This window comes from Pempheris klunzingeri, chromosome 23, assembly GCF_042242105.1.
Source record: "Pempheris klunzingeri isolate RE-2024b chromosome 23, fPemKlu1.hap1, whole genome shotgun sequence".
Classification (NCBI taxonomy): Eukaryota; Metazoa; Chordata; class Actinopteri; order Acropomatiformes; family Pempheridae; genus Pempheris; species Pempheris klunzingeri.
The window spans coordinates 7,947,451-7,958,302 of record NC_092034.1 but is presented as its reverse complement, the minus strand read 5'-3'; the positions used below and the strand labels follow the sequence as shown (position 1 = coordinate 7,958,302).

Here is a 10,852-nt window from a genome sequence, read left to right as displayed (position 1 = left end):
TCACATGTAACACAAGGTCAGCATGACTGTAGCTGTGTTAACATGGGTTTTACTGTAGAGGGCAGCATTGGACTAAAGAAAGGGTTCATTCAACAGTGACCAATGTAGGAAAATAGAGTCATATAAGAACTGTTTTAATAGGAAAACCATCACATATAACACATAACTGATGATGATGATGAAACTAAACTGATAATGGCTCATAAAAACAGAACATTATGTAGGCTGTGGTCTAGATGTAGTACAGTAATATAGCAACTGGTCAAAGTTGGGCAAATGCTGGAGGAATATTTAGCTTTGATGGTAAAAACTCTGCAGTTGATATGTTGAAATCGACATATTAACAGGAAGTGCAGCACGACTGAGGGAAACCATGTAAAAGTCTGGTTGCCAGTTCTTGGCGGCTCTCACTGGGTTTCATGCAGACAGGAAGCTGTATTTTCCCCTTTTGCGCATCATTAACAGAAAGAGGAAGTTTTCTGTTGCCAGGTTAGTGTGTTCACATGCTGCGGCACCAGAGCTCAGCCAGAACTGTGAGGACAAGACCTCCGAGCTCCTGATGGACGTCTACCAAGAGGCTGTGCACTATCTGACATCCCAGCATATACCAGGTGAGGGAACTGTGCTTTGTTATGTGAAGAAAAAGTTAATTTACAAAGCATTATATGATGTCTTTGGGGAAAACGCAACCTGCGAGAATTCAGCATTAGATGAACCTAAAAAAAAACCAGAAAAAAACTATTGAATCATTTATTAATTTTAAAATGTGATTTGTAATACTCTTTATAAAGAGTAAAAGCCGCTATAGCAGACATGGGAACTTATCTGATATTACTTCCACATGCCACAACACATTGTGTGTCTGTAGTTGAACCAGAGGCTGATGTCCTGGAGGAGGATGTGTTCCAGGAGGAGGCGGTGTCCTGCTTCCTCTCTCCTCTCCTCTCCGAGAGCGTCGACTTCCCCGACACCCCTGTGAGTCTAAAGGACTTTATCATTTTGAAGTAATGTTAAAATACTAGTTATCTGGTATCATGATGACCATGGCTTTGAGTCTCTCTCTTTTATTTTCTTTAAACCAGTTGTAAGATAAAGAGGAGTATACAGAGTTTGAGTGGTGGAGAACTTTAAGTAAAGAAGCACCCAAGAACATTTAAATAGTATAAACAAGATATGAAATCCTTGCAAAACAGTCATTCCAAGTTCTCCCATACATCTGCTATCCATTTACTTATATTTTAGAGGAATATTATAAACAACATACAACAAACAGCCTATGGCGCCACATATGCCCAGAAAATCTTTTTCAAAAAAGTCTTGCGTTTTACTTTTAATAATAATAATCATAATCATAATTCCTTCAGTATGAATGATGTGTCAATGGCTGAATGTCAATTGTAGTGTATAATTGCTTTGAGTGGTGGAAAGCTGCACTATACAAGTGCAGTTCGTTTACCATTCTTCATAATAATAATGCCTTTAAATGTTTGTTTTCTTTTCTTCTCAACATATTAAACTCCAAAATGTAAAAAAGCCCTTCTGTTTTCTACAAAAGTATGCACTTTGAGAATATAGATTCAGTTTCTTAGCCAAAAAGCTTGTGTGATCCCACGTATGTTTGGGGTCAGTTAAACTCCCTGTTTGACCTCCACTGAACAAACTGATACAAATCCAATGTAACTTACATTTTGTTTGTGTTGTTGATTCAGACGTTATGCAACCCAGAGGAAATGCTGGAGAGGAAGCTGGTGGTCCTGAAAGGCATCCTGGAGAGTGAGGAGGTTTATCTCAGAGAGCTGGAAGCCCTGCTGATGGTAACATGCACACTTAAACATAAAAATAAGTCATCTCTTATTTTGGCATCAAAATTTAGAGGCTGATGTGTCGTCCCATGGTATTGTCTGTGCTAAACCTTGTTGCAAAAGGGGGAAACCACTGTTGAAATGGTTATTACTACTGTCAACTTCCCCTTTGTTGTTCTGCAGTCGCCACATTTAAACTAGACTTACTTTTTTTGCCATGTAGCCTTAAGGAGAATCAGACATTAACACTTATTTTGAGTCCAACTTGCTCTGATGAATGAATATACAGGAAGTCAGACTGTTGCTTTGTCTATGTTTGCTGAGTATGAGCATGAAATGATCACTGCCATTGCAATCATTAGCATCTCAGTGGATAGTCAAGAGCTTAAATGCATTTTTAAATTGATCTGATTGGGGTTGATACCTGCTTTAAATCTATTTGTGAGTAGAAATAGATTTAAGGCAGGACGTGATGGTGCCTCTGTGCTTTTTTTGTGAATTTCTTCTTTCCTTTTTCTCTGCCAACAAAAACAACAGAAACCCTCTGTTTCTGCATTCTTACATGTTGAGTCATTTAAAAACAAAAAAACCTGTTGTTTGTTTGAGTTTTTGCTGTGCGACTGTCACTGAGTGGTGATGTGTTTTCCCTGTCATGTATACATACTGTGTATGCTCGCTATCATTTAGCCACTGCTGCCCTTTTTTCTAGTTTGGTTTTCTCACCTACATTAGTTGGTATTTATAGCCTCTCTGCTTGCACAGTGCCACTCTTTGACCTCTTTTATTTTTTCCTAGCCCATGAAGGCTCTGCGGGCCTCGGCCGGGACCTCCCAGCCAGTTCTGTCCAGTCAGCAGGTCCAGACTGTTTTCTACCAAGTGCCGGAGCTCAGAGACATGCACCAAAGCTTCTACTGTGACCTGAAGGCCCGGCTGAGCGCACACTGCCAGACTGAGTCCAGCCCTGGTGAGGAGGGAGAGATGAGCCAGTCGGGCTTTGAGCTGATGGTGGGGGACCTGTTTCTCAAAGTGGTAAGTTCTCCATCAGACTAACGGACTAACTTTCAACATCTGTGACCAGTGTCATGTGTCAAACAGAAAGTAACAGAAGAAAAGGTTCCCCACATGGCTCACTGACACAAAGAAAAAACAGAGGACAGCCATTCAAGACAGAAAAACTCTGACATAAGATCTTTGATGATAACTATTGTTACTTCGTCCTTTTTTAAAATTATATGCCTCACAAACCTTGACGCAGCCTGAGGAAAGTGTGCCAAAACTTGAAAAATATTGTATTCTATGTGCCTTTAACCCCTAAAAATTAAAACTCCCCATTTAGCAGCCACAGATCTAGGTATATCTGAAATTGGAGCTGGTGGAGACCAAAATGGAGCTAAAATGAATATTGGGCATTGCATTCAAGCTTGTTCCAAGTAGTGTCTGACAATATCATATCATGTCCGTATCAGCTTGGTCCAGCTCTTCATCAAAGCTATATGATGTTTACAGTGAGTGAAATCCGGATCCAAGACTCTACCATTTCCTTTGTGCATTGTTTCATATCTTATAAATTTGGTATTTTTTAAACTTTTCAGATCCCCTCTAGAATTTCATTAGGATTTCACAAATTAAGTCCTCATTTGTGCCAAAATAATTCAAATTTCTTGATTTCCTGCATTAAATTACTCCCCTCATTTTTTCTTGATTTAACGCATCTTGTTTTTTCATGCTGTTTATACTTTGTTCTTATACTATTTTATTTTAATTTTATCCCCACACATCCATCATATATCATACTCTTTTTGTGTCTTGTTTACATTTTTGCATGGACAGTATTTTATCTATGCAATCTTTTATATAAATGAACCAAAACAAAATTTCAAAGCACAAACTTGACAGCACAGCAGGTAAAACACAGGTGGGAGTAATGACATTAACGAAGGCTCCAAAGTGAAACCGGTGAACACAACCGTGCAGCCATTGTTAATGTTATTTGTTCCACCTGTGCTTCCCCCGGCTCTGAGAGTGTGCTTTGTAGTGCCGGCCTACAGGGAGTGACTCCTCCGTGCTCAGGGTGAATGGGTTCTTCTGTGAGACTCACCTGCTTGCCGGGCCACGCCCCCAAAGTCAGCCTATAAAGCACCTGTGCTTGGATGGGACTCTTGATTGATCTCTGTGTGAGTGTGTGTGATGTGTGTTGCTAGAAATCAACAGAAAACAAAGCAGCGATAACAGACAGAAGCACGCAGTGTTTTGAATCTCGATTTATGGGCTAAAGAATTGTCTCATTTAAAGATATTTGCTCTGAAAAATCTGCATCAGCCTTTAACAAAAACCCACCACTTCTAGAGGATGTAAACTCCTCAGTACACTGAAATCCTTTAAATTCCCAGAAACAATATTGAGGACCTGATCTTGATCAAACCTGAGTCCAAACCATTGAACGCCTCTTAACTTTCATTGTTTACTGAATCACACACATCTTGTGGGTGTTTTTATTTTATTTTGTATTTTTTGAAGAGCGGTGATGTTGACATATTAGGATGGGGAAAGGAAAGTACTGAAGCACAACTGTCCAATGGTCCAATTACGGGGTTAGGGTTAGGGTTACACAATGTGTTACAACGGACCCCTTAATCCCCCCCCCCCATGTAGTTTGCCATGGGCTCTGATTAAAGGTCTGCTCAGGTCAAAGCTGAGTGGAGCAGTACTATAATTCAGGAAAAATGACTTGTGCTAATAAGAAAGATAAAGGATTAAGTTGTTTTGGCCTAAAAGCTGCAGCTAAACAAGCAGAGGTCAGTCAAACACAGGATGTTCAGGGAAGTTTCCCACTCAACAATAATACAACACTGGGATCTAGTAACAAACATTTAATGAAATACTTTCGTGAAGAACATCAGTTGCATTGCTTTCTGATGTGCACATAAAACTGCACTGTACTTGTTTCACTTTGAGGTTCACCTTAATCACAGAATTAGAATCACCCCCCCCCCCTTCATCAGTGCTTTATCCTGCTGTTGCAGGTGAACCAGTTCGGACTGTACGGTGGTTTCATTGGAAACTATGAGGAAGCTGTTGCAGTCGTTCGCAAGCGCACAAACTCAGACCCTCGCTTCCGAACGCTGGCACAGGTACTGCAAACTGTACACCTGCTGCAACAACATGTGTACGAGATGCTTCTCCTCATCTCACTTTATCTCGCTTTTCCAGAGTATGATGTCCAACAATGGCTCCGATAAAGCTCGGACCAAATACACATTCGAAGGTACATGCTCTAAATTAGTTGTGTTTTTTTGGCAGTAACTTGTTTTCTGTCTGTCTGATGGCTGTGTTTGTTATTACAGCTCTACTGTACAAGCCTTTGGACAGAGTAACCAAGACGACACTGGTGCTGCGTGTGAGAAAATGACTTCCTGAAACTTCAGCTTCACCTCTGTGGCTGCTGCTGTTATTCTCTGATTATCCTCATCTTTCATTTACATTTACACCAACAACATGATGAATAAATCATTTCTCATCAACTATAATTGGAGCACAGTACCAGGACTTATCCCGAAGTAGGATTACTCTCTACTTCACCCCCCTCACTTGACATTTCCTGACTTCCCTGTGATCTTGCAGGACCTCTTGAAGGCGACGCCGGTGGAGCACAGGGATTACACATTCTTACAGGAAGCTCTAAGATTGTCTCGCAGCTTCCTGTCTGGTGTCAACGAGAGTTCACAGTGCAAACGAGAGGTCACACTCAGTCACGGCATGGTGAGCCTGGCACTGTACAAAACCTGCCCAAGCTGTACATGGAAAAGTGTTTTAATTGCATGCTGGGCAGTGGACCCATCCTTGCTGAGTCCCCTACACAGTTGTGACATTATATATGAGCATCAAACTGCATCCGAGAGCTTGTTGTGTTTGTGTGATTACTCCAGAGACGTCAGCTGATGCGTGACAGCTTTGTGGTGGACGCAAGCGAGGGGGAGCACAGCCTGCGTCACCTCTTCCTTTACACCGACCTCCTGCTGTGCACTAGATTCAAACATGCAAGCAGAGGGTGAGTGTAGCAAAAGGAAGCCCCCCTGGGGCTTGTGGGAAATGTGTTGTACATTTTGAGACTGGCGGTAGCAGCACTGCATCTACATTATGTACAGTTTGTATTTTAGCTGTTGTGGTAGCTGTCACACACGCTTGTGTTTCTTCTAGGAAACAGGACCAGTACAGGTTTTGCTGGTATCTGCCTCTCGCTGGTCTCAAACTCCGCTGGGCTGCAGACCACGAACGTTCACCAGACACACACCTTCGCTTACACACCATAAGAGCCAAGATGTACCTCCTACGACAACAGCTACAACAACACGCAGTACGTTTGTGTGAGAGGCACAAATACAGAGAGAAGAGTACGACCAGGCTTTTAACTCACTCAAATATGTGTTTGCGTACAGAAGAGGCACAGGGGCATGGCTTTGGCAGCTCGCAGCAGGAAGAAGCTAGAGCAAATGGAGCTGATGCTGCTCACACACTCCCCTGTTTACAGACTGGAGCTGCACAGCCCCAGTGGCAAGGTAAACACACGTCCTAATATTTTCAGTACAGAAGCAGCCTTGAATAATAACTCAAATGAAAAAGCGAGCCGTGTTTGTCTCCCTGCAGAGCCACGCTCTCCTCCTCCCCTCCCTGTACGAGCTCGAGGAATGGAGAGAAGCTGTTCACAAACTCACCACAGACAGTAAGTCCTCACATCTTCTGCAGCTCATGAAACACTTCTTTGACTTCTTTGTCAATTTTTACGGTCAGATGGCGTAAAAATGAAAATCAAAATGGCTCCATACTTCAAGAAGGAAAAGACTGATTTGGACAATTCTGCGCCTACTTCTGATATGATTAGTGCATTAGTCCTTTTTAACTGATTAGCCAACTGGCCACCAATTTTGATAATCTATTAAGGTACTTTTTCCACGACAAAAATCTCTGTTATGAGGATTTGGAGCTTTTCTCCATCCTTATGTGATTGTAAAGTTGATATGTTGGGTCAACAGGTTTAAAAATGATTAAATGTAGAACATGTATTTATGGATTACAGTCTCTGTCAGTGAATATTAGAGGTGATTCACGATGATGGTAAAAATGCACAGTTAAGAGGTATTTGTTTGGTATAAATTACCATTTTGTGGAAAGGACAATTATAATCAGCTCAAAAATAATTGCACTAAACATGGGAGCAGTGAAGGAGGAAGCCAAAGACGTCAAACTGTCAAATAGAAATAGCCTTTTTTTTTTGTTTGTTTTTTGCAGGACTTCAGTCTTACGTGATGTTGCTTTCTAAGCTGACTGGTGCCTTTTTATTTGCTGTGTGTTTGTCAGACATAGAAACGGTCCCTCCAGACCTGCTCACCCTCACCAGTGCATGTGTGAAACTGAGAATGACCCAGCAGCCACCACTACACAGCACGAACGCTGGTACAGCCACCATCAGGCTCAACCTCCATCCTCACCGCTGAACCACGTCCTGTATCTGATGCTCACAATCTGCTTGAGACTTTGATCTCTGAATGCTGATCTCAAAGTTTTTCAGCACTTTTATGTCTTTCAGCACTTCTCTTTATTTCATACTCGTCCTGCTCAGTTTCACGTTTCTTCAGGACGATTAAAACCAACGAGCTTCAGGATGTTTTTGTCGTTTCGTCTCCCTTGTAGAGGACGAGGGATCTTTGTGCGGGACTCTAAGTGTGGCGATCCACTCTGCCTACGGCCTGCAGCAACCGGCCTGTATGTTTTTAATGTGTGACGTTTTTAACTGCATTTAACCATTAGGTCATGAGGTGAGCAGATCACTTAATATTTGCTTCTGTTTTTCTCCAGGTGTGTATGTATGTGTGGAAGTGGATGGCTATGAGTTTTATGATTTACAAGCCCAGACGCACTCTTCAATCCTCAGCCTCCACCCACACTGGGACCAGGTTAGAGTCAGTTTTTTTTTTTTACAGTCATTGAATGCATATTGGTATTTAAACGTGAAAAAAAAAAAGAAGGAAGCAGAGGATTTATCAGCCTGTCCTGGGTGGTGAATGATTTCTTCATGTCTAGACAGCATCCGATGTGATGTCAGGCTTCAGTCCAACTCGCAGAAGATTAAAAAGTCGGCTGTGTGGCCAGACCCTGCCGTGCTTTAAACATGAGCAGTGGCAGTAAAGTCTGCACTAAATCCAACTGGTAGCCAGGATCAGACGGCTTAAAATAAGACATCAATGCTCCTGTTGTGGCTAACCCTAACCCTAACACTGCGGTCATTGTCGTCGTGTTAACGCCGCCTTCTGTCTGTCAAACAGGAGCTGTCTTTCCAGGTGGACGGAGCACAGGGCCTTAGGGTGTTCTGTGTGAGTCAGTCTGATGGACAAGATGACACAGTCCTGGGCAAAACATCTGTAAAGGTATGAAGACGGACTGAGCTTCAGCTTTATCATCCTGAAAATTTACTTTTTAGTAGATTCACACTCGAACCATTTTACTTTTTATATCTGCTGTCATGTTTGTTTCCTAACGTTTTGTGTCTGTCAGTTGGAGTCTAAATCCCTGAGTATGCGGTGGAGGAGACAGACTCTGCACCTTGGCCAGGTGGAGGTGACCCTCTCCCTGAAGTTCTGTCCCCACCCGCTTCAACCACCGAGCCCGACAGCCCAACAGCAACCCGTCTTCAGTGTCCCCATTGAAACGGTGGCTCAGTAAGTCCCTGCCCGTCTTTGGAAAGTGGTTTTGCTGACCTTGTCTGGGGTCACGGAGGAAAAAGCTTGAAACTGAAAGCTGCACTTCGGCCTACAGGTTTATTTCCCTTTTTCTGCTGTTTTCTGTACCGCCGGTTTCGGAAGTGAGGCGGTTTGGTTTGGGCATCTGAAGCGAAATGTAACATCCGAGGTGGGTGTTTTCTCTTAATTCTTTAAACCCTCTGTCAGACAGGAGGGAGTGCTGGTCCCCCACGTGGTGCGCTGCTGCGTGGAGGAGGTGGAGAGGAGAGGCATGGACGAGGTGGGAATCTACAGGATTTCAGGAACTGCCAGTGACATCAGCACGCTCAAGGCTGCGTTCAACAGCAGTAAGAAAGCACACGGCCAGACATCCGTTTTCTGTTTGCATGTGCTGTTATATTGCAAGAATGTAGTTCAGACAGGCCAGACACTTATTACATAAGGACCATTTCCAGAATTCATCCCCCAGGGACAATGAATATCTGCACCAAATTTCATGACCATTCATACAATAGTCGTCCAGGTTTTTCACACTTAACCAAAAATGTCAACTTCACAGTGGCTCTACAAGAAAATGTCAGCAAAGTTATATGGATTCGTCCTCTGGGGAACATGAACATCTGTACTAAATTTCATGTCAGTCCATACAATAGTAGTTGAAGTGTATTTCAGTGTGGCATGCAAATTGTTCATACAACCACTGTGCGTGTGGGGGGAAAAAAAAACCAAAAATGCTGCTGCTCAGCAGCGTGACGAGGTGTGTCTCATGAGGAAGGAAGTGTGCGTGCCAAAAGAAGACACAGCAATAATGACCATAAACCTCGTTGTCTTCCCCACTCAGATCTGCGTGAAGCCGTGACCCGGCTGAGAACTGCTGAGGTGAACGCTGTCTCTGGTGTTCTCAAACTGTACTTCAGAGAGCTGCCTGAGCCTCTTATGCCCACTGGGGTGTTTCAGAGTCTGGCCCAGATGCTGGGTAAGAAAGAAGAATTGACAGCACAGTAAAATTTACAGTAAAAAAAGGATTACAACACCTCGAAGTGACTCTAACCATAAATTAAACCCCTTTTCACTCTTGAAAGTGCCCTGAACTTGACATGTATGTGTTTTCTCTCCCCTGTAGACATCCAGGACATGAACTGCCGGCTGGCCTCCATGTTGTCCCTGTTGCACTCCTGTCCTGACCCCAACCGCCACACCTTCCTGTACCTCCTGCATCACCTGCGACGGTCTGACAACAAGCAGCAAACAACACTCCTGACTTCATTATCCATCAGGAAATGATGAGACAGCTTTTGGTTTCTGCACCTCATGTTTCTTTTTGATCATTTTTTCACCAGAGTCTCAGAGAAGCAAGATGTCAACAAGATGTCTCTGCTGAACCTGGCTACAGTGTTCGGGCCGAGCCTCTTACGCCCCCCTGTGGTCGGAGTGGGGCACGACATCTCTATCTCCCAGGAGGTGGTGGTGCAGGTGAGAGTGGAGCAGGAAAACAAACTGCAGCGGTTTACTACGTTTTCTGCAGAAATGAGGTCTTGAGAAATGAGAATCTATTTATTTATTCATTATTTTATTTTATCTATTTACGTGAAATGGCGACCAGACACTACAAATTGTCTCATTTTAAAAATTATTTGCACTTTCTTTATATCTTTTTTTTAATTTTGCAAAAATACAATTTGGTTCCGAAATACAGAATCCTTTTTTGTTAGTCAAAATTCAATATCTAATGTAAAAATGCAAATAAAAATACCGGAGTCAGCATTAATGTCCACCAACTAGTTTGTAAATGTAAACAAAAATCCCCAAATTTAAAAATACTGAAGACATGACCTCACTGTTCTTAAAGGGACTGACAACTCTGGACATTATTTATTTTTTTTATCTTATCTTTTTGAAATCGAACCATTCAGATGTTCAGTAGGGCAGATTTTTTTCTGATTGGTTAAGCGTCTGCCTCAAAATAAATTAATTATATTGAAACAACTCAAATAAAACCATGTGTGTTTGCAATGACACTAATATGAGAAACTGGTCTCTCTCCATAAAATATTATCACGAAAACATGTAAAATCACTTTACTGTACGGTGTGAAACTTCTGCTACAGTGTGTGTGTGTGTGTTTTTCAGGTCCAAGTGGTTTTCTGCTACCTGCAGTGCAACAACCTCCCTGAAGCCCAGACCTCTCTGCCACATGACACAGACCCTGAAGAAGAGACCACCCACATGTGAGACCACCATCAGTGTTGAATACCGCCTGTACAAAATATCCGAGTGAGGACTGTTTCACAATAAATGTATTTATTGCTAAAAATA

At 42.5% G+C, this 10,852-nt stretch overlaps 1 protein-coding gene across 2 annotated transcripts; it reads left to right on the top strand.

The window, feature by feature from the left end:
- The first annotated feature begins 304 nt into the window (after positions 1-304).
- LOC139223034 (active breakpoint cluster region-related protein) lies at positions 305-10,852 on the top strand. Of its 2 annotated transcripts, XM_070854967.1 has the most exons (22): positions 338-611; positions 869-975; positions 1,710-1,814; positions 2,598-2,831; positions 4,826-4,933; positions 5,013-5,067; positions 5,147-5,199; positions 5,424-5,561; positions 5,729-5,850; positions 6,000-6,156; positions 6,239-6,358; positions 6,447-6,522; positions 7,158-7,253; positions 7,491-7,562; positions 7,656-7,753; positions 8,123-8,224; positions 8,352-8,515; positions 8,744-8,883; positions 9,378-9,512; positions 9,660-9,765; positions 9,877-10,009; positions 10,667-10,852. In XM_070854967.1, exons 1-22 carry the CDS (start codon positions 560-562, stop codon positions 10,766-10,768), a joined length of 2,475 nt encoding a protein of 824 aa, XP_070711068.1. In that variant the 5' UTR covers positions 338-559; the 3' UTR covers positions 10,769-10,852. The 2 variants fall into 2 exon arrangements, 1 of the variants encoding a protein (XP_070711068.1); XR_011585953.1 differs by lacking the exons at positions 9,877-10,009; positions 10,667-10,852 and having other exon boundaries at positions 305-611; positions 8,748-8,883.